The sequence below is a fragment of the Chiloscyllium plagiosum genome, unplaced genomic scaffold, assembly GCF_037043375.1.
Source record: "Chiloscyllium plagiosum isolate Xiang-an unplaced genomic scaffold, Cpla_swu_hap1 HiC_scaffold_13, whole genome shotgun sequence".
NCBI classification, from domain to species: domain Eukaryota; kingdom Metazoa; phylum Chordata; class Chondrichthyes; order Orectolobiformes; family Hemiscylliidae; genus Chiloscyllium; species Chiloscyllium plagiosum.
The window spans coordinates 20,671,263-20,694,281 of NW_028270151.1; the positions used below are offsets into that span (position 1 = coordinate 20,671,263).

General features: G+C 41.6%; 1 protein-coding gene across 1 annotated transcript in view; it reads right to left on the reverse strand.

Moving 5' to 3' along the window:
• Positions 1 to 23,019, reverse strand: part of LOC122556150 (ski-like protein) — a 76,169-nt gene that overhangs the window by 17,577 nt on the left and 35,573 nt on the right. The window contains exons 2-4 of the mRNA XM_043702654.2: positions 8,549 to 8,641; positions 7,710 to 7,810; positions 270 to 511 (exon numbers count right to left, since the gene is read on the reverse strand). Of these exons, the coding sequence (XP_043558589.1) occupies positions 270 to 511; positions 7,710 to 7,810; positions 8,549 to 8,641 (436 nt within the window). The remainder of the gene's footprint in view (positions 1 to 269; positions 512 to 7,709; positions 7,811 to 8,548; positions 8,642 to 23,019) is intronic.

Sequence of the window (23,019 nt, forward strand, 5' to 3'; positions counted from 1 at the left end):
AAAAATTTATCACTGGGTTTCACCTTGCCAAAGAATTTCCAACTCATGACAAGGCAACTTCGAATTCCACACGCCCTAGGTTTTGCTTACATGCAAAGTATTTAATGCTCAAAATCACTTGAAATTAATTTTATTTTTTAAGACATTATCAAATAATCCAACCACATGTTTATGTCCCGTTGTTACAAAAGATCCATTTGAGACTCAATAGCCATATGAAAATGGATCTGTCTACAGAAAATAATGTAATATCATCATACTGAACTCACATGGATTGTAGGAATCTGCACTCGGAATGTTATTCACTTCCTCTTCTGGAGAGGATGCAAAACGAGAAATCAATTTCTTATTCTTATTATCCTTCTGACGTTTTGCCTCTTCTTCGAAGGTTGTTGGTGCGCTCATCACAGAATCCTTGTTCACTGACTTAGTAGCATCTCTACATCGTTGTAAAGGTGGAGCCAATGAGACATTTGGAGCTATCACCTTATCGTACATATAGAGAAGACAGCTGCAGAATTTCAAACACAGCTTTTTAGTAAAAATAAATTATATACATACTTGTATCATATATTGTGAAATCTGTGCATCTATCCTAATAGCCTTGACAGGGATACCAAATTTTGCTTTTTAATAATGTGTGGGGATATTTTCCTGCATTAAACGCAAATTGTTACTGTTGTTGCACTAGTCCTTCCAAACAATGGCTAAAGTTAGAATGCTGTTTCCATTCCCTGGGAAGCTACTTCAATGAATTAAGTCTTTTTCACATTCCAAAGCTATGAACTGTTATTGCATTTGATTTTGTATGTTAATGTCTTTGTAATTCATTTGTTTTCTTTCTTCAAAGAAATTAAGCAGATAAAACTGGTATTAGCTTGCAGGCTCCTTTATAAAATCCAGCTGTGCTATACGGTCGCACTGAATTGACCTACTAAAGTGAACTTCCAAATAACTGCTTAAGCTTAAAACTGGTATTGCAGTTCAGCTGCCTGTTATGCCCAAATGGAACTCAAGACCATTTTTACAATGGTGGAAAGGTCCAACCTGCCACACCAGTTGCACACCCAAACAGCAAGCTATCCACATTATTTATAATTCTACCCAATTTTATTTGAATCTGCAGCCTATGGGCAATGTTTGGTGTCTATCTGAATGAGACAACATGAGACAAGTCTAAGTAGTTGTAATGGAATTAAGATAAAGTTAAATCCATAGATCGGCATATATTCTTTGGGAAAGCAGAGGAGGAGTCCATTTATAGAAATTGGGTTCAAATCATTAATGTGCAAACAGTGCAAAAGAACTTAAAATTGCAACAGTTCGTTTCATTATATTTAAAATTGATTGAGAATTTAATAATTCCCAGCTCCATTACATCTATAACTTTTGACTCTTGCTTCAACCAACATCTATTTGAATAGATATAAAACAAGGCAAAGTGAAATAATTAATATTTTCTTAAATAAGTGCTACCAATACAATTGGATCGTTTCTGGTTCTAAATGGTTTCCCTATAATTCTTCTTCATTAATGTCATTTAATTATTAGCCACTAGGTGGTGCCCAAGTGTAGGTGACAGCTGTCCACAAAGCAATGCACTTTAGATAGAACTAAAAATCATTAGTTACATTTTCTCAATTACATTAATTTAAGAAAGAATAAAGATAAAATGTTGAGCTCCGCAAAAGACAAACTCTTCCTAATTTAGAAAAGCACCGTTTAATTGCACTGGGTTCCAAATGGTGAAGAAACCCAAGACTTTCAGGTTTAGAATCAAGTGTCACAAAAAGATTGCAAAACTTGCATGCAACTACAGTATCCTGCAATCACATACTAAACGTCCAATTTCTGATTCTGAGTCAGAGGCCATTCAGCCCATTGTGTCTATGCCAGTTCTCTGTAAAGCAATCTAATCAGTTCAATTTTCCAGCTCTAGCCATGTGATTCATTAAATTTAATTTTCATTCAAGTGCAAACCTAATTTCCTTTTGAAATAATTAATTGTCTCTGCTATTATCATCCTTGTAAGCAGCAAATTCCAGGTTATTACAACTCACTGAATAGAAAAGTCCTTCCTCAATTCACCCTCCTGCCCAAACCCTTAAATCTGTGCCCCTGAATGTGCAATTTTAAATCCAAATATGATTAGCATCAAACTTTCATATACATATTATTATTACAGAAGCTTCAAACGTTTATTTGGACAAATATTCAGAAAGAAGCCAGAAGGAATAATATACCTGAAGTTTAACTGAAAGCTTTAGTGAAGAAGTGAGTTTTCATAGGTTGATAAAAGATGGACCAGCAGAGAAAAAAAATCAGTTCCAAAATTTTTGATTTTGCCACTGAAACATCCTTGCTTTGAGGGGGCAGGACAGGATGCATGAGATGTCAAGGTCAAAGAATCAACTAGTTGAGGAGATAATAGAAGGCTACAAAGACTGTGGAAGTAAGAGTGGAGTGATATGACAATATGGGGTCTATAAGTTGAGAAGAGGACTTTGAATGCATTACATTGTGACTCATCAGACTATGTAGATCTGCAGTCATTGTTTTTACCTCAGACTATGTAGATCTGCCAGGATGGGATGATGAGTGAACAGAGCAATGTGGGACAGAACATTAATAAAAGAAGTTTCAACAGTTTATGGTGGGTGAATCATAAAGCAGCAGTAAGGAGAAAGCGATGGACAAGTCTAGAGGTGACTTTAGATGGACAAGTCTCAAGGCATGTCTAAATATTCCAGGAGTAGAGGAGCTAAATAGCCAGCAAGGAGGAATTAAATTCTGGAGTTGAAAGCAAGCAGTCTACACAGTGGAGGGATTTCAAGCTCAGTTCAGGGTTGAACAGAATGTTAAGAATGCAAACAGTCTGATTCAGTACGAGAGAAAGTGACAAAAGAGGAAATAAAAGTGAAAATTCACTAAATATGGGGAAACTGAATCAGAGACAAGGAAGCACAAATTGTACTATTGGCTGAAGGTTTTGGTCTGACTATGGGCTACAGTATGGATATGTACCATCTTATTTAGTTTGGATTTGTACTCCTTTGTCTTAGTACTGTTGGAATGGTCTGCAAATTCAGCTGTGATCAAGAACTATACTAAATTAATTACACACATTGCATTGGCATCTCACTTTTATTGAATTAATGCCTTTCTATAGAAAGGCTGCTGTTAAAATTGAGAGGGTGTAGAAATGATTTACAAGAATGTTGCCAGGACTGGAGGGTTTGGGCTAAAAGGAGAGGCTGAATAGGCTGGGGATTTTCTCTTTTTCATGGAGCACTAGAGACTGAGGTTATATAAAAGTTTATAAAATCATGAGGGGCATGGATAAGATGAATAGGCAAGAACTTCTTCCTATGGTCAGGGAGTCCAAAACTAAAGAACATCGAAAAACTAAAAGATATCCCAAGATTAACTTTTTCACGCAGGTGACGCACATCTGGAACTAGAGGAAGTGGTGGAGGCAAGTACAATTACAACATTTAAAAGACATCTGGATGGATATATGAATACAAAGGGTTTAGAAGGATATGGGCCAAATGCTGGCCAATGGGACTAGGCCAGATTGGGATGGCTGGTTGGCATGGATGAACTCAACTGAAGGGTCGGTTTCTGTGCAGTGCGACTCTATACAGAGGAACCTCGATTATCCAAACGTGATGGACGAGCAGTATTTCATTTGGATAACTGATTATTCGGATAACTGATTCAATGCCTCTCCTCTGGGACGTGGAGTTTTCTGAAGTTGCCTTTTTCCTCACTCTGTCTATCATGCTCCCTCTTTCTGTCTCAGGGTTTGTTTCTGAGCAGACACCCACTTGTGTGCAAGGGATCTGCAGCATAGCTGAAGTTTCTCCCCGTTGCTGCTTCACTTCAATGGGACTGAGAGTGAGCACTTGCTATGTCCGTTCACACTTCAGGAGACTAGGCAGCAGCACACAGCACAACACCCCCACCCCACCCAACCATGCCCTCAACCTCCCCACCCCGCCCCCAAATGGAGACAGCAGCCGAAAATGACACAAACAGCAAGACACTGCTGCCTTTGGGGATGAGTCTCAAAATGGCACGCACACAACTTTTTGACAAGTTCCCACTCTGCCCTGTACAGGACAATGTTGGGGAGATTATCTAGGGAAGGGGGCTTAAGGTACACCCTGTGTAGAACTCTGGGGCAACTATGGGGAAAGAGGGGGGTGGCGGGAGGTCAGTCATTTGGAGATGGTGCCTGGTTCCCATAGATGTCCAGGACTGTTCTTGGCAGCATTTCAGTAAGCCAAATTCACCTTTAATCACTATAAACAAATGATGCGATCAGTGTTGGTAACACCTCTTTGACGTAATGTTTCTATCAGGACCTTGAGATCTTCTTCAGATAATCCCAAGTTTGGATAATTGATACTTGGATAATCGAGGTTCCTCTGTAATGGGCAGAAGTTCCCAGCCCTGAATGACATGAGCAATGGTGAGTCAATTGGGAAAATATGAAATGATCAGAATAATGAGATTCTTGTCATCAAGAAAAAAAAAGTCAGCATTTCCATCCAAGGTATGAAAGTGAACCAGGAATCTTACTAGTGACTGGCATTATTTAATTAAACTTCATTTATATACAGCTTCTAATATTCCACATGATGTGGAGGAGCCAGTACTGGACTGGGGTGGACAAAGTTAAAAATCACACAACACCAAGTTATAGTCCAACAGTTTTATTTGGAAGTACTGGCTTTCAGAGCGCTGCATCTCCTTCAGGTGGTTGTGAAGCAGGACCGTAAGACCCAGAATTTATAGCAAAAGATTAGTGTTCCGTAAGTAAAAATGATATATTTAACAAACTTAGATTGCTGTTGAGTGTGTGTTGCTGGAAAAGCACAGCAGGTCAGGCACCATCTGAGGAGCAGGAAAATCAATGTTTCGGGCCGGAGCCCTTCATCAGGAATGAGGTTGGGAGCCTCGGGGTATTGCTGTTAAGTCTTTCATCTTTTAGAATGGGTTACAGGTTTTGGTTCATTAGCCATTAACATTAAAGATTTGGATGTGAGCATAAGAGATATAGTTAGTAAGATTGCAGATGACACCAAAATTTGAGGTGTCATTGACAGCGAAGAAGGTTACCTCAGATTACAACGGGATCTTGATCAGATTGGCTGAAACGTGGCACATGGAATTTAATTTAGATAAATGTGAGGTACTGCAGTTTGGGAAAGAAAATCTTAGCAGGACTTATACACTTAACGATAAGGTTCTAGGGAGTATTGCTGAACAAAGAGACCTTGGGGTGCAGGCTCATAGCTCCTTGAAAGTAGAGTCGCAGGTAGATAGGATAGTGAAGGCAGCGTTTGGTATGCTTTCTTTTATTGGTCAGAGTATTGAGTACAGGAGTTGGGAGGACATGCTGCAGCTGTACAGGACATTGGTTAGGAATATTGAGTGCAATTCTGGTCTCCTTCCTATCGGAAGGATGTTGTGAAACTTGAAAGGGTTCAGAAAAAATTTACAAGGATGTTGCCAGGATTGGAGAATTTGAGCTACAGAGAGAGGTTGAATAGACTGGTGCTGTTTTCCCTGGAGTGTCGGAGGCTGAGGGGTGACCTTATAGAGGTTTATAAAATCACAAGGGGCATGGATAGGATAAAATAGATATAGTCTCTTCACTGGAGTGGGGCAGTCCAGAACTAGAGGGCATAGGTTTAGGGTGACAGGGGAAAGATATAAAAGAGACCTAAGGGGCAGCTTTTTCACACAGAGGGTGGTACATGTATAGAATAAGCTTCCACAGGAAGTGGTGGATGCTAGTACAATTGCAATATTTAAAATGCATCTGGATGGGTATATGAATAGGAAGGGTTTGGAGGGATATGGGGTGGGTGCTGGCAGGTGGGACTATATTGGGTTGGGATATCTGGTCAGCATGGACGAGTTGGACCAAAGGGTCTGTTTCCGTGCAGTAAATCTCTATAACTCTACGACTATGACTCTATGTAAATCCCAGAACTTCTTTTAAGTCACATTCTCAAGATAACTTAAGGTTTTATACAAAAAAAAGGTGACATCTCAGCTCAGACAATGCATTAAAGGTCAGAGTCTGTCTGGATTCCAATCTGGAGTCAGACTGGTCCTATTTCCAAAGTAAAATTTACAAAATATTATGTGGATTGACTGGCTGCAATGACCGCCTACAGGTTGTGAATTTTTTTTGCACAAAATAGAATGCATCTGCAAATATAATTCAGCAAATGCATAAACACATGAGTTATTTGTATGTGCAGGAATGAGTGAGTGTGTGAGAGAGTGTGTGTTTGCGTATGTGCAAGCTTGGTAAAGTGTGTGAGAGAGTGCACGATGGGGTATAAGCCTGAGTGAGAGGGTGTGTGTGGGTATGTGCGTGTGTGCTTGCGTGTATGAGAGAGCGCGCGCGAGAGAGCGCGCGAGAGAGAGCGCGCGAGAGAGCGCGCGAGAGAGAGCGCGAGAGAGAGCGCGCGAGAGAGAGCGCGCGAGAGAGAGCGCGCGAGAGAGAGCGCGAGAGAGAGCGCGAGAGAGAGCGCGAGAGAGAGCGCGAGAGAGAGCGCGAGAGAGAGCGTGTGACAGAGAGCATGTATATGAGAGAGGGTCTGCATAAGCATGTGAGTATGTGGACGAGAGAGTATAAGATGTAGTTGAGTCACCTGTAGTGTGACATGAACCCAAGGTCCCAGTTGAGGCCATCCTCATGGGTACCAAATTAATTTCCCACATGGCAGACAGAAAGCAGATCGCAACAGCTGTCAACATGAGCAACCCCTGGCAGCTCTAGCTTTGCCCCCTTGCTCTTCTGAGCCTCCACATTGGCCAACAGTCCTCAATACCTCAGGGCACAATTCCTGGGTAGCAATTACCTGAAACTTTGCATCCATGGAGACTGACATCAGACTTACACTTGCCTCACCACGTCATGGGCATATTTGCGACTGATTTAGAATGTAGTACCTACTTTCATGCTGCAGTGTGAAGTGCAAAGACACCTTTCATTACAATTCTGCTGCAGGCCTCTTTGTGCACCAGGACCAGCAACCAACTCATGCAACAGTGTAGGAGCGCCTCAGTGTTCTTCGCTTGCTATCTTAGACGTTAATCATTTTATGTCCACTTGAATGTTCACAGCATTTCTGCCTTGCCTTTTGCATTGATGGGTAATCTTATTTAAACATCCAAGATTTTGACAGGACTTGATCGAGTGGATACTGGGAGGAGATTTCTTTTTTGTGATAGATTCTCAAACCAGGGGCACCGTTCAAGAATAGAAGAACTCCCTTTTAAGGCAGAGAAGTCTTTTTTCCCCCTCCCAGAGAGTTCCTAGTCTGTGGCGTTCTCTTCCCAGACAGTAGTGTAGGTGGGGTAACAAATGACCCAATTGCGTTCTTAATTCCATGTTCCTAAGTGCTATAGGCGATGTAACTTGTAATGCAAGCTTGAAACTGATACAGGTTTACTTATTGCATTGATGGGAGAGAATTCAAAGCTGTTTTAATTTAACAATAAATATAAATTTAGATGGGTTGATTACTGTCAAAGTACAATACATCATTAGGTTCAGCAGATAATTTGTCATCATCTATTTCCAAAAGAAGAAAATTAGTCAACAAAGTGTATCCAAGTTTTTCCAAGTCATTTTCTACAGCAGATGTTGACTGAGTAAATGTAATCCAAATGATATTTACCTGGGATGGATAACCGAAGTATGTTGCTGAGTCAGATGATCCATTTCTTGTTTGATGACTGGATACCAGTGCTGGAATGTCAAAGGATGCTGGGAGTCAGCCTGCAATAAAACAAACATGGAAGGAAGAGAAACATTGACAAATTTAGAATAAAACAGATGCCAATACCATCTCAAACCACCATTTCTAAAGTACCAGTCTTTTGTGACACTAAATTAACAACAGCTTCCATTACATCAAAAGTGACACCTTTCAGCAAATCATGTAAAACTAAAACATTACAGCAGTATTTTACGGTGATGATAATATGATAACTATAGCTGCTAAGCTGTTCTACAAAAATGCTTTGAAAATATACTGGACAGGAGCAGATACTACTGCTATTCATTTAAGTGAGAAATAAGTAATTATAAAACCATTAGGTATAGGAGGAGAAGTAGGCAACTCAGCCGACTCAGCAGAGTCTGCTCTGCTATTCAATGAGATTATAGACGATCTGATAATGCTCATGCTTAGGCAGCATGGACTGCTGTCAGTACATTCAACACAAACTTCATCACTTAAGGAAACAGCAAGTTACTAACAGTTTAGAAAGACTTGATAAATTGTTGGTGGTGTAACAATGATTTGTTGGGCAAACAACCATTCTCATGCAATTGAACTGGAAACCACAAGACTATAGCGATTGAGTTTCTTTCCTCAGCATTTTTATTTCCAAAATTACAAACTAAAGCAAAAGAAAATGGGTGGAGTAAGATCATTTCCAAAATGCTGAAATCTTTCTAGTGATGCTGAACCACATCCCAAAAAAAGAATTGGGCATTGCATTTATAGAGTACCTTTCTGTCAAGACTTTTCTCACACAGCTCATCCTGAGGATCTTTATGCTCCACCCGCATTTTTTTCAGCTGAAGTTCTTCAGAATCAGATTGCTACAAAAGAGAAAAAAAAAATTACATTTGAAGAATCAATACATTTGGCGAACATAAAAGTCCATACTTCTTTGTTGTATTGTGGTGTTTTCATGTATTTGCTGCCCTTGTCCTTCTAGATGAAGTGGTTGTGGATTTGGACTTAGAGACTTTGGGATGTCAGACGGTATTTATATAGTTAGTCCAGTTTAGGTTCTGGTCAATGGTCATCCCCAGGGTGTTGATAGTGGAGGACTCAGTGATAGTAACACAGTTGAATGGTAAGAGACCTGATTAGATTATCTCTTATAGGAGATGATCAGAGCCTGGCATTTATGTGTTGTGAATGTTACTTGCTACTTCTCAGGCCAAGCCTGGATATTGTCCAGATCTTGCTGCATTTGAACATAAACTGCTTCAGTATCTGGAGTTGCAAATGATGCAATCATTGGTGAACATCCCTACTTCTGACCTTATGATGGCGGTAAAGTCATTGAAGAAGCAGCTGAAGGTGGTTGGGCCTAGGACACTACCCGGAGAAACTCCTGCAGTAACTGGCTAAGCTGGATATGTCCTGATTTTTGTTTATAGGACATACCTGGGCAATTTTCAATATTGTTGGGTAGATACCTGTATTGAAAGACCTTAGCTAGGGGAGCGGCATGTTCTGGAACACAAGCCTTCAATAATATTGCCAGCATGTTGTCAAAGCTTTTGCAGAATCCAGTGCCTCCAACTGTTTCTCGATATCACACTGAGCAATTTGAGTCAGCTGACGTCTGGCATCTGTGGTGTTGATGACCACTGGAAGAGTCTCTGTTGCCAATACAATAGGACATATCCAGGGATGACGAGATGGTATCTGGGGCATTGTAAGGTTTGATTCTGAGTGTGTGACTATCTCATGATGTTGCTTGACTATGTGAGACAGCTTCCCAAATTTGGCGCAAGTCCTAGATGCTGGTAAGGAGGACTTTACAGGTTCGATAGAGCTGTTTTTGAATAAATGAATGATTTATTGTAACATACAGGTTTTTCTACTGAAACATGCATTATGTTAACGTGAATTTGCTGTTAAGTGATTGGCGAGTTGGGGACATTTATTCTAAAGTGCAAACTTTAAAATGTGTGTTGGCTGTAATGTGATTACAGCGCCAACATTTTAAGCACTATTTCTAAATTACGATTGTTCTATAATATGGGGTTGCACAAGAATGCAACCATCGTGTTATAGAAAAACTATCTGTTTATTTAGGGAGATATAGTTAAAAGTGTTCTGTCATCACAATCCGGTACGATTTTGAGGTATAAAGGGAAAAGAAAAAGAAAACACTCACATAGACATTGGCTGGTGTCCCAAACACAGCTCCGGGACATCTGCAGGGTTCCGACTCAGGGCCTACCACAACAGGAAGCCTCTGCTCTAGGCACCGGCACCACCACAGTTGATGCCTGCTGCTGCTTGCTGCAGTCAAGAGTCTCCGCTGCGCCATTCCAGGAGGCCACACATTGGGCCTATGAGCCAGGAGTCACTGCTAACACCATTCTGGCCAACTCGACTCCAGTGAAACATCCACAAAGAGAATGCTGTTCTCATTTCTGGTGCCTAAGTTGATGCCAGATGGTCTATCTGGTTTCATTTCTTTCTTAAGTATGAAAGGTTTTGGGGGGGGGGGGGGGTGTAAAGTGTTTTAAAATGTACACAGAAGAGCTCTTTCTGTCAAGACGTAAAGTGGTCCAACAAAGTATGCTGCAGTGCTGGTCCTAATTCTGGAGAATGAAGCTAGACAGGTGTTCGAGGTGGCAGTGGGGCAGCATTTTAGCTATCATAATTTCTTTAAGAATACAACATAATTGTCTAATGTTGACAAAAGGGGGTAACATGTTGGAACAACTTGAAGATGACCAATCTTACTCTGACAGGTTTGGCAAGCATTTGTCAGTAAAATTCTGGGTGATCAATATTACCTTTCCTCTTCAAATTTTAGTTTAATGTTTGCATCATGTTTTCCCTTGAATTACTGATTTGCTGAGAAGTGCAGCAACTGTGTTACTATCACTGAGTCCTCCACTATCAACACCCTGGGGGTGACCATTGACCAGAACCTAAACTGGACTAACTATATAAATACCGTTTGACGTCCCAAAGTCTTTAAGTCCAAATCCACAACCACGTCATCTAGAAGGACAAGGGCAGCAAATACATGAAAACACCACAATACAACAAAGAAGTATGGATGCTGAAGATCTTAAACAATACCTGAAATTGTTGGTGAAACTCAGCAAGTCTGGTTGCATCTGAAAGCAATCAAACATAGTAGTGGAAAGTTGTGTGTTAAATCCGAGGACATGGGGAAACGCTTAAATGAATACTTTTTGTCAGTATTCACATTGGAAAAGGGCAATGTTAGAGAGAATATGGAGATACAGGTTACAAGATTAGACGGCATTGAGGTTGACAAAGAGAAGGTTTTATCAATTTTGGAAGATCTGAAAATAGCTAAGACCCCTGGGCTGGATGGGATTTATCTTCAGATTCTCTGGGAAGCCAGGGAGGAGATTGCAGTGCCTTAGACTTTGATCATTATGTCTTCATTGTTGACAAAATTAATGCCATAAGAGTGGAGGATAGCAAATGTTGTTTCCTTGTTTAAGGAGGGGAGTCGGAAGAACCTTGTAACTATAGGCCAGTGAGGCTTACTTCGGTTGTGGGTAAAGTGTTGGAAAAGGTTATAAGAGATAAGATTTATAATCATCTGGAAAGGAATAATAGGATTAGGGATAGTCAACACTGTTTTGAGAAGGGTAGGTTATGCCTCACTAACCTCATTGAGTTCTCTGAAGTGGTGACAAAACAGGTGGATGAAGGTAAAGTGGTTAATGTGATGTATATGGACTTCAGTAAGGCATTTGATAAGGTTCCACACAGTAGTTTCAGGATTGAAGGTGATTTAGCGGTTTGGATCAGAAATTGGCTAGCTGAAAGAAGACAGAGGGTAGTGGTTGATGGGAAATATTCATCCTGGAGCTCAGTTACCAGTGGTGTGCCTCAAGGATCTGTTTTGGGACGACCACTATGTCATTTTTTATAAATGATCTGGATGTGGGCATAGAAGGATGGGTTAGTAAATATGCAGATGGCACGAAGGCAGACAGCATTGTGTTCAGTGCCAAAGGATCTTGTGGGTTACGAAGGACATAGATAAGATGCAGAGCTGGACTGAAGTGGCAAATGGAGTTTAATGCAGAAAAATGTGAGGTAGTTCACGTGAGAAGAAGTGATAGGAAAGCAGAGTATTGGGCTAATGGTAAAATTCTTGAACAGAGATCTTGGTGTCCTGGTGCATAAATCCCTGAAAGTTGCCACCCAGGTTGATAGGGTTGTTAAGGTGGCAGATGATGTGTTGGCGTTTATTGGTGGGGGGATTGAGTTTCAGAGCCATAAGGTCATGCTTCAGCTGTACAAGACACTAGTAAAGCTGTACCTGGAGTATTGAATACAGTTCTGGTCACCACATTATAGGAAGGATGTGGAAGCTTTGGAAAGGGTTTAGAGGAGATTTACTAGGATGTTGCCTAGTATGGAAGGAAGGTCTTAAGAGGAAAGGCCGAGGGAACCGAGGCTGTTTCCATTGCAGAGAAGACGGTTGAGAGGTGACTTAATCAAAACGTATATGATAATCAGAGGAATAGATAGAGTGGACAGTGAGAGACATTTTCCTTGGATGGTGAAGGCTAACACAAGGGGATATAGCTTTAAACTGAGGGGTGATAGATTTAGGACAGATATTAGGGGTAGTTTCTTCACTCAGTAGTAGGGGCATGGAATGGCCTGCCTGCAACAGTAGTAGTCCCACTGATGTTAAGGGAATTTAAATGGGCATTGGACATACATATGGATAATAATGGAATAGTATAGGTTAGATGGGCCTCACATTATTTTCTCAGGTTGGTGCAACATTGAGGGCTGAGTGGCCTGTACTGTACCATCAGCTGCAAAGTAGAACAGGGACCACAAGGTGACTGAAATGTTTCCAACATTTCCCTTTAAAACATTTAGGATTGTACACCAATTTCAAACAGCAAAGCAGTCCAGGGTATATGTTTGTCTAAAACATAGGAGCTAGAGTGGGCCATTCAGTACATCAGGCTGCTCCACTATTTAGTTAGATCATGGCTGATCTACCTCAATGCCACTTTCCTGGGTTATCCCAATAACCTTTGATATTATTACATTTCTGTGTTGTTAGTTATGAGTCTCAGCCAAACCTATACTATGTTGGAAACAATTTGAAAGTGAACATCGTAAATAGATCTTACTGAACTGAACGTGTGCAGTTATTTCTCATGACTTATCTTTAGGGCAGTTAGCGATGGGAAATAAACCCATATTGGCCAGTAACACACACATCATGTGAATAAACTAAAACCAAATCATAGGGCAAGAAAGCCAAAAATGAAAATGTCATGAGGAGTTCCAAACAACATGCCTGGCCATGTTAGTACTTTGTCATTCATTGTTCAGACTCATGGGCCTTTCTGTCCAACACAAAATAAAATGCCTCTGTGAACTCCTCCACCCAACAGATTATATGCCATCAGATAAGATTGCTGATTTAACCTATAATTTTAGATTTTATGCCACATTCATAATTGATTTATTGTCGTCATATGTACCAAGATACAGTGGGGGAAAAATGTGTCGGTGGCTTTGTGTGCTACACAGGCAGATCGTATCATACAAAGTGCATCAGGATTGCAGAAACTCAACCAAGTTCATGAGACATGATTTCCCACACACAAAGCCATGCTGACTATCCCTTATCAGTCCTTGTTCTTCCAAAGACATGCAAACCCTGTCCCTTAGAATTCCCTCCAAAAACTTGCCCACCACTGATGTCAGGCTCACTGGTCTATAATTCCCTGGCTTTTCCTTACCATCTTTCTTAAATAGTGGCACCATGTTAGCCAAACTCCAGTCTTCTACCACCACACCTGTGACTACCGATGGTACAAATATCTCAGCAAGGGGCCCAATAATCACTTCCCCAGCTTCCCACAGAATTCTCAGGTACACATGATCAGGTCCTGGGGATTGATCCACTTTTATGCATTTCAAGACATCCAGCACCACCTCCTCTGTAACATGGACATTTTTCAAGATGTCACTACCCATTTCCCCACATTCTATATCGTTAATGTGCTTCTCCATAGTAAACACTGATGCAAATTACTCATTTAGTATCTCCCTCATCTCCTATGACTCCACACATAGGCCGCCTTGTTGATTTTGAGGGACCCTCTTCTCTGGGGGAAAGTGAGGACTGCCGATGCTGGAGACCAGAGTTGAAAAATGTGGTGCTGGAAAAACACAGCAGGCTGTCTGGACCTTCTTCTCTCCCTAGTTACCCTTTATCCTTAAAGTATTTGTAAAAGCCCTTTGGATTCTCCTTAACTCTATTTGCCACAGATATCTCATGTACCCTTTTTTCTCTACTGGTTTCTCTCAAGTATACTCCTACTTCCTTTATACTCTAAGGATTTACTCGATCTCTCCTGTCTATACCTGACATATGCTCCCTTCTTTTTCTTAACCAAAACCTCAGTTTTTCTAGTCACCCAGCATTCCCGACACCTACCAGCCTTTCTTTTCACCCTAACAGGAATATACTATCTCATTTTTGAAGGCTTCCCATTTTCCAACCATCCCTTTACCAACGAACATCTGCCCCCAATCAGCTTTTGAAAGTTCTTGCCTAATACTGTCAAAATTAGCCATCATCCAATTTAGAATTTCAACTTTTAGATCCAGTCTATCTTTTTCCATCACCATTTTACAACTAATAGAATTATGATTACTGGCCCCAAAGTGCTCCCCCACTGACATCTCAGTTACCTGCCCTGTTTTATTTCCCAACAGTAGATCAAGTTTTGTACCTTCACTAATAGGTACATCCACATACTAAATCAGAAAATTTTCTTGTATACACTTAAATTCCTCTCCATCCAAACCCTTAACACGATGGCAGTTCCAGTCGATATTTGGAAAGTTAAAATCCCCTCCCATAACCACCCTATTATTCTTACAAACAACTGAAATCCCCTCACGAATCTGTTTCTCAATTTCCCACTGACTATTCAGGATCTATAATACAATCTCAATAAGGTGATCATGCCTTTCTTATTTCTCAGTTCCACCCAGATAACTTTCCTGGATATATTCCCAGGAATATCCTCCCTAAGTACAGCAGTAATGCTATCCCTGATCAAAAACGCCACTCCCCCTCCTCTCTTGCTCTCTTCCTATCCTCCAATAGCATTTGTATTATGGAACATTCAGCTGACAGTTCTGTTCATCCCTGAGCCACGTTTCTGTAATTGCTATGATATCCCAGTCCCATGTTCCTAACCATGCCCTGAGTTCATCTGACTTCCCGGTTAGGCCTCTTGCATTGAAGTAAATGCAGTTTAATTTATCAGTCCTATCTTGTTCTCTGTTTTGTTCCAGCCTGCCCTGACTGTCTGCTTTGCTCCCTTTCCCAACTGCACCAGTCTCAGATTGATCTCTTTCCCCACTATTTCCCTGGATCCCATCACCCCACCTCACTAGTTTAAATCCTCATGAGCAGCTCTAAGAAGTAGCAAAGAGGATTGATGAGAACAGAGCAATGGATGTGATCTATATGGAGTTCAGTAAGGCATTCAACAAGGTTCCTCATGAGAGAGTGGTTAGCATGGTTAAATCTCATGGAATACAGGGGGGACTAGACATTTGGATACAGAACTGACTCGAAGGCAAAAGACAGAGGATGGTGGTGGAGGGTTGCTTTTCAGATTGGAGGCCTGTGTCCAGTGGTGTGCTACAAGGATCGGTGCTGGGTCAACTACTTTTCATCACATACATGAATGATTTGGATGTGAACAGAGGAGGTATACTAAGTAGGTGGAGTCCACAAGGATCAGTGCTGGGCCCTCCACTTTTTGACATCTACATAAATGATTTGGATGCGAGCTTAAGAGGTACAGTTAGTAAGTTTGCAGATGACAGCAAAATTTGAGGTGTAGTGGACAGCGAAGAGGGTTACCTCAGATTACAACAGGATCTGGACCAGATGGGCCAATGGGCTGAGAAGTGGCAGATGGAGTTTAATTCAGATAAAAGCGAGGTGCTGAATTTTGGGAAAGCAAATCTTAGCAGGACTTATACACTTAATGGTAAGGTCCTAGGGAGTGTTGCTGAACAAAGAGACCTTGGAGTGCAGGTTCATAGCTCCTTGAAAGTGGAGTCGCAGGTAGATAGGATAGTGAAGGTGGCATTTGGTATGCTTTCCTTTATTGGTCAGAGTGTTGAGTACAGGAGTTGAGAGGTTATGTTGTGGTTGTCCAGGACATTAGTTAGGCCACTGTTGGAATATTGCATGCAATTCTGGTCTCCTTCCTATCGGAAAGACGTTGTGAAACTTGAAAGGGTTCAGAAAAGATGTTGCCAGGGTTGGATGATTTGAGTACGGCAGAGGCTGAACAGGCTGGGGCTGTTTTCCCTGGATTGTCAGAGGATGAGGGGTGATCTGACAGAGGTTTATAAAATCATGCGGATAGGATAAATAAACAAGGTCCTATCCTTCGGGTGGGGGAGTCCAGAACTAGAGGGCATAGGTTTACAGTGAAAGGGGAAAGATATAAAAGGAATCTAAGGAGCAACTTTTTCACGCAGAGGGTGGTACATGTATGGAATGAGCTGCCAGAGGAAGTGGTGGAGGCTGGTAAAATGACAGCATTTAAAAGGCAACTGGATAGGTATCTGAATAGGAAGGGTATAGGAGGGATATGGATCAAGTGCTGGCAAATGGGACTAGATTAGGTTAGAATGTCTGGTCGACATGGACAAATTGGACTGTAGGGTCTGTTTCCGTGCTGTATTCTGCACTCTGTTATAGATGTAGAGTGGAACAGCTGCAGAGAAAGTGCAGAGAGAGTGGAAGAGAGAGAGATCTGAAATAACATTTGAGAGTTCGGTTCAACACTGATTACAGAAGTGGAGAAACTGTTCTTGTATCTACAGCTCGTTCTGTTATAACACGTTGCGTCACTGCAAATTAGCTATAATGCAATTGACGAATCGGAGACATTGTTTCTCATGCACGAACTTTTAAAACATGTATTGGCTGTAATGTGATTACATCGCCAACACCAAGCACGGTTTTTCTTTAACACAGGATTGCACAAGAATACAACAATCACATTATAGAAGAACTACCTGTTTTCATACGTGCATTCAAACTTTTATATCTTCTTCCCGATGGGTGGAAGAGAGCATAACAAAGGTGAGAGGAGTCTTTGATTATGTTGATTGCCTTCCCAAGGCATCAGGAAATATAGATCGGGTCAATGGATGGAAAGGGCTCTGTTCACAACCTTTGTAGTTTCTTGCTGCATTGAGGAGAGCAATTGCCAAACCACACTGAGATGTACCCAGGTAGGAGGCTTTCTATTGATAAAAATTGGTAAGATTCCTTGTGGACATGGCAAATTAGCCTCCCGAGGAAATAGAGATGTTGTTATTCTTTCTTGACTGTTGTTTGAGAGAAGTCTTATGACAACAATGTAGAACTATGTAAGGTGGTGCATGCAAGTATCAGGTAACCACTAGGCAGTTTTAGCCAGACTTTACCTTGAGAATATTTATCAAGTTCACAGAATGCTTATTATATTATTCTTTAGATAATACAATCAAATTAATACAAAACAACTGACTCAAACACCTGTTGAATTCACTGAACTACATAGGAATTCAGCTCAATTAAGAAAGGTCTTTTACTGTAAGTTCTGACATCTTGCAACTCTTTTTTTTACATAATAATCTGCTCTCCTGCTATCCACCCATGTGTAGTAGCTTGACCAAATTTCAATTCAATCTTTCACCTATGCTCAGTACTAACCTGGACCTCTACAATCTGTGTTAACCAGAGTTGGTTTCTTGTCTTGAAAATGATTACCAGGCAGAAATGTACCAAAGGCTTTAAATTGTGATATTAAATACTTCTCCTGAGGCTGACGCCCAAGCAACAGTATGATGTTCAGTCTTTGGCTGCTAACTTCTCACGTCTGTCCCACTCACCATTGAATTAATTCTGCCTTTTATGATACAGGATTCCCTCACAGTGAAATCGACCTTTCGGGCAAAAGCCCTTCATCAGGAATGAGGCCGGGAGCCTTGGGGGTGGAGAGATAAATGGAGATGGATGGAGGTGGGGATAATGGTGATAGGTCAATGGAGAGGGGGGGGGGGGGGGGGGGGGGGGGGGGGGGGGAGGGAAACGGATAGATGGGAAGGAAGATGGACAGGTGGGACAGTTCATGAGAGCGGTGTTGAGCTGGAAGATTGGATCTGGAATAAGGTGAGGGGGAAGGGAAATGAGGAAAGGGTGAAATCCACATTGATGCCATGGGGTTGGAGACTCCAAAGGCGGAATATGAGGAGTGCTTCCTCCAGGTGTCATGTGATAAGGAAGTGGTGATGGAGGAGGGCCTGGACCTGCATGTCCTTGGCAAAGTGGGAGGGGGAGTTGAAGTGTTCGGCCAAGGGGCAGTGGGGTTGGTTGGTGCAGATGTCCCAGAGATGTTCTTGAAACGCTCTGAGAGTAGGCATCCTGTCTCTCCAATGTAGAGGAGACCGCATCGGGAGAAACAGATATAGTAAATGATATGTGTGGAAGTGCAGGTGAAACGTTGATAGATGTGGAAGGCTACTTTGAGGCCTTGAATGGAGGTGTGGGAGCTGGTTTTTCAATCCTGCTGTGGCAGGGGAAGGTGCTGGAAGGGGAGGGTGGGTTGTTGGTGGGCGTGGACCTGATGAGGTAGTCGCGGAGGGAACGGTCTTTATGGAAAGCAGATGGGGTAGGGAGGGAAATATATCTCTGGTGGTGGGGTCCGTTTGTAGGTGGCGGAAATGGCGGAGGATGATGTGATGTATACAGATGTTGGTGGGGTGCAAGGTGAGAACCGGGGCGTTCTGTCCTTGTTGCGGTTGGAGGGATGGGGCTTGAGGGTGAAGGTGCGAGAAGTCGATGAGATGCGCTGGAGGGCATCATCAACCACGTGGGAGGGGAAATTGGAGCCTTTAAAAAAGGAGGCCATCTCACGTGTTCTGTGGTGGAGCTGGCCCTCTTGGAAGCAGATGCAATGGAGGTGGAAGAATTGGGAAAAAAAGAGATAGCATTTTTGCAGGAGGCAGGGTGGGAGATGGTGTAATCCAGGTAGCTGTGGGAGTCAGTGGGTTTGTAGAAAATGCCAGTGTTGAGTCTGTTTCAGGACATGGCTGAAGAGCTTCAGGGCAGAGGAGATGACCTGGGGGTTGCAGTGTGAGAGCAAGAGCGAGACGCACTGAGATCTTTGCAGAGACATGAGGAGAATTTCTTCAAGGTAGGCATCCTTGGAAGAGGATTCACAGGGAGGTTAAAATCAACTAGGCACAAGTGAGGACTGCATATGCTGGAGATGAGAGTTGAGTGTGGGGTGATGGAAAAGCACAGGAGGTCAGGCAGGAACAAAAAACCAGGAAAATCAACGTCAGTCAAAAACTCTTCATCAGGAATGAAGCTGGGATCCTTGGGAGTGGAAAGATAAACGGGAGGGGGATAGGACTGGAGGGAAGGTAGCTGAGAGTGCAATAGGTGGATAGAGGTGGAGTTAATGGTGAAAGGTCGGAGGGGAGGATGGAGCAGATTGGTGGGAAGGAAGATGGACAGGTGGGACAAGTCACGAGGGTGGTGCTGAAGTGGAAGGTTGGAACTGGGATAATGTGGGAGAGGGGAAATGAGGAAACTGGTGAAATCCGCATTGATGCCATGGGGTTGGAGGGTCTCGTGGCAGAAGATGAGGTGTTCTTCCTCCAGGCATCGAGTGTACATCTGCTACAGATTGATTGATGAAGTTGAGGTCAAGTGTGGTACTTCCTCACATTGGTAGCTTCACCAGCTCATGTAAACCCCATCTTTCAAAAATAAGATTTACTCATAATCTGCTATAGCACATTTGTTCAGACAGGCATTGTGCTCACCTTTGACTCATTGGGGAAATTAGTGGCTGAAGTTCTAACTAAAAATTGACAAAACAGCATTTAATCCATTAGATGCCATTAAATGTGATCCACCCAATCAAGCTATTGCCAAGAACATCCAAACTAGATCTGTACTATGGGGCAAATAGACTCCATAAGGACATGAAAAATAGGAATTGGAAGCTGGCCATTCATACCTTCAATATTGCTACACCATTCACGATGAAATCATGGCTGATCTACAATGCTATTTTCTTGCCCAATCGGTCCCAGACTTGAACAAACTAAATGACTGGTCTCCACAGCTCTGTGACGCAGAATTTCAAAGATTCACAAACCTGAATGAAGCAATTCCTCCCCATCTCAGTACTAAGTGTTCTGCCCATTTTTCTGTGACCATGTTCCCCAGTTCTATGTCCTCCAATGCTGCAAGCTTTTCAAACCCCATTTTCAGATGAACTAAGATATTAACTGTTCACAGCTTATGTCAAGCCTCTCATAGATTCCAGGACCGTCAAATCCTAACTCTAATACTTAACTGCATTTTCTAGCTTCTAGGACTTCCACCAAGAGCTGTCTAAATTCTCTTGAGACCTCTCATTGAGTCCCAGTTACACAGTATCAGTGACTTTCTCAGCACAGTTTAACACTTGTACATTTCTACATGGACTCTGCTTCTGTCTGACTCTTTCTTACATGTCTCCAACTAACTCAAACAAACTTCTTAGTAACTGTTGATCTGTTCTGAATGATCTATTGAAAACATCATAAACCCCATCCTTCATCCTGAACACTGAACATAGTACCCATTTGAGAACACCTTCTCAGAATGTTATAACATTCAGAAACTGCCCACTTATCCAGTACAAATGAATACAAAAATAAACCTGTCAAGCTCTGTAAGAGTTTTGAATGTTTGAACGACATCACCCGTCATCCTTCTAAACTCTAGAAAACAAAGGCATTGTCTATTAAATTTTTTCCCATACAACCACTCTCTCTATTCCAGGGATTAGTTTGATGAAACCTGTTTGAATTTCCCCTGTCAAAGATAAGCAGATATAAACTGCTCACAATAGTCAAACTGGGATCTGATCATTTTATCAAACTTTCGGCAAGGCTTGACATAATTACTGCAAGTCACTTTTATCCTTATATCCAAACCCTATCGTAATCAAAGGTAACATACCATTTATTTTTTTAAAATGCTTGCTGCGCTTATGCAGTTAAAACTTTATTTGTTTTATACTTTGCAAAACTCGGCAATTGGAATTCTTAAAATCTAAGGAGGAAGCATTTTTATCAGGTGAAAGTGCAAATGCGATGCACATCCAAGATCACAGCTGTGATTATGCCCAGTGCCTATTATAACCTGCACCATCAAAAACAGCTTTTTTGGAGAAAAACCAGAGTTAACATTTCAGGTTGAGTGACCCTTCCTCAGAACCTACTGCAACCCGTTTACATAAAAAATGCTAACAGATATTTTAAAAAGTCAGTTTCATTGCTATGTGTGATGCTTACAGACAACTTTGAAAGACAACATACTTTTCCCACACATCCTCTCCTTTCACGTCCAGTTGATAGAAAGATCAAGCTGCTGAGGATGTTTTTCTATACTAAAGTGCAATAGATGTACAAACTGATGGTGTTCCCGGAGTTCGATGTATCAACTCTATATGAGCTTTCTTTAAAGATCAAAATCCATTAAAAATGAAATCTGCAAGGTACATAAAGGGTAATATGTCAGTATACCCTTATTTAAAAAATAATTTTTTAATCATTTTCTTTGAAGTAATTGAATCGAATTCATTATCTAGCAGTCTCATCAACGTATAGTGTTATGATTTTAAAAAGTTAGCTTCAGCACTGATGTTTTTGCCATACAATTAGGGGCAATGCTCTTTCGGGTTATAATACCGAGGGCAATTTCAACTTAACAAGGTCCCTAAAATGAATCATTTCATGGAGAAGGCAAGGCTGCAAAACATGACTAAGACCATTTGATGAAGGAGCATAGTTAGACCATTCAGCCCATCAAGTCTGCTCTACCATTCAATAGGATCATGCTGCTCTGAGAATCCTCAGCTCCACCATCCAACCTTTTCCCCATAACCTTTGATCCTCTTATTGATGAAAAATCTGTCTATCTTAGCCTTGAATATACTTAAAGACCCGGCCTCTACACAAAAGTATTCAGACAGTATTATCAAGAAGGAAGCTCATTCTAAATTGCAGTTTGAAAAGAAAAAGCTCTTCCAGATGTTCAAATGAAATGTATTGAGCAAACTAAGTGAAGAATTTTCCAGACAGCTACTTGGTATTATAATATATGCATTCTTGAATTTTACCACATACTTTACCTACCACAGAAAACATTCTCACGAACAAAACAAAAAGAGGATTGGTTTTAATTGTAAACCCTGAAAGTAACTCAATTCAAAGCAAATATTTTGAGATTTCTTTGCTCTTCACCAATCGCTTCTGAATTCACAATCTCTCAGTTTAGACATTAGATCTCTGCCAAGTGAAACCTTCTGCATCCTTTCTTTTCATCATCATTCCTAATATACACCCCAGGATAGAAGAATCATTTATTTTTTTTTCCCCAGAGGCCAGTGCCAACCAAGGGGTTGAAGAATACATGGAAAATTCAATAGCACAAGTTAATTGACCAATGCGTTGTCTTTCAGTGCTTCATGATCAAAATAGAAAGGACATAGTACCAAGAGAGAAAACAAGACTGATTCTTACAGATTAGATTACTGACAGTGTGGAAACAGGCCCTTCGGCCCAACAAGTCCACACCGACCCGCTGAAGCGCAACCCAACCCATTCCCCTACATTCACCCCTTCACCTAACACTACAGGCAATTTAGCCAGGCCAATTCACCTAACCTACACATTTTTGGATTGTGGGAGGAAACCAGAGCACCCAGAGGAAACCCACGCAGACATGGGGAGAATGTGCAAACCCCACACAGAGAGTCGCCTGAGGCGGGAATTGAACTCGGGTCTCTGGCGCTGTGAGGCAGCACTGCTAACCACTGTGCCACTGTGCCGCCCATTCTCTTTTTATATATAAAATTGAACCTCTAATAAATTTATTTTATTCTCATACTTTCTCATAAAAGAGTCTCAGAGTCCCTACAGCGTGGAAACAAGCCCTTCAGCCCAATAATATGTGGAAGAGTCCATCTTCCGCAGCTACACTGGCACCACCCCCCACCTTTTCCTCTGCTACATCGATGACTGTATCGGCGCTAACTCGTGCTCCCACGAGGAGGTTGAACAGTTCATCCACTTGACTAACACCTTCCACCCCAACCTCAAATTTACC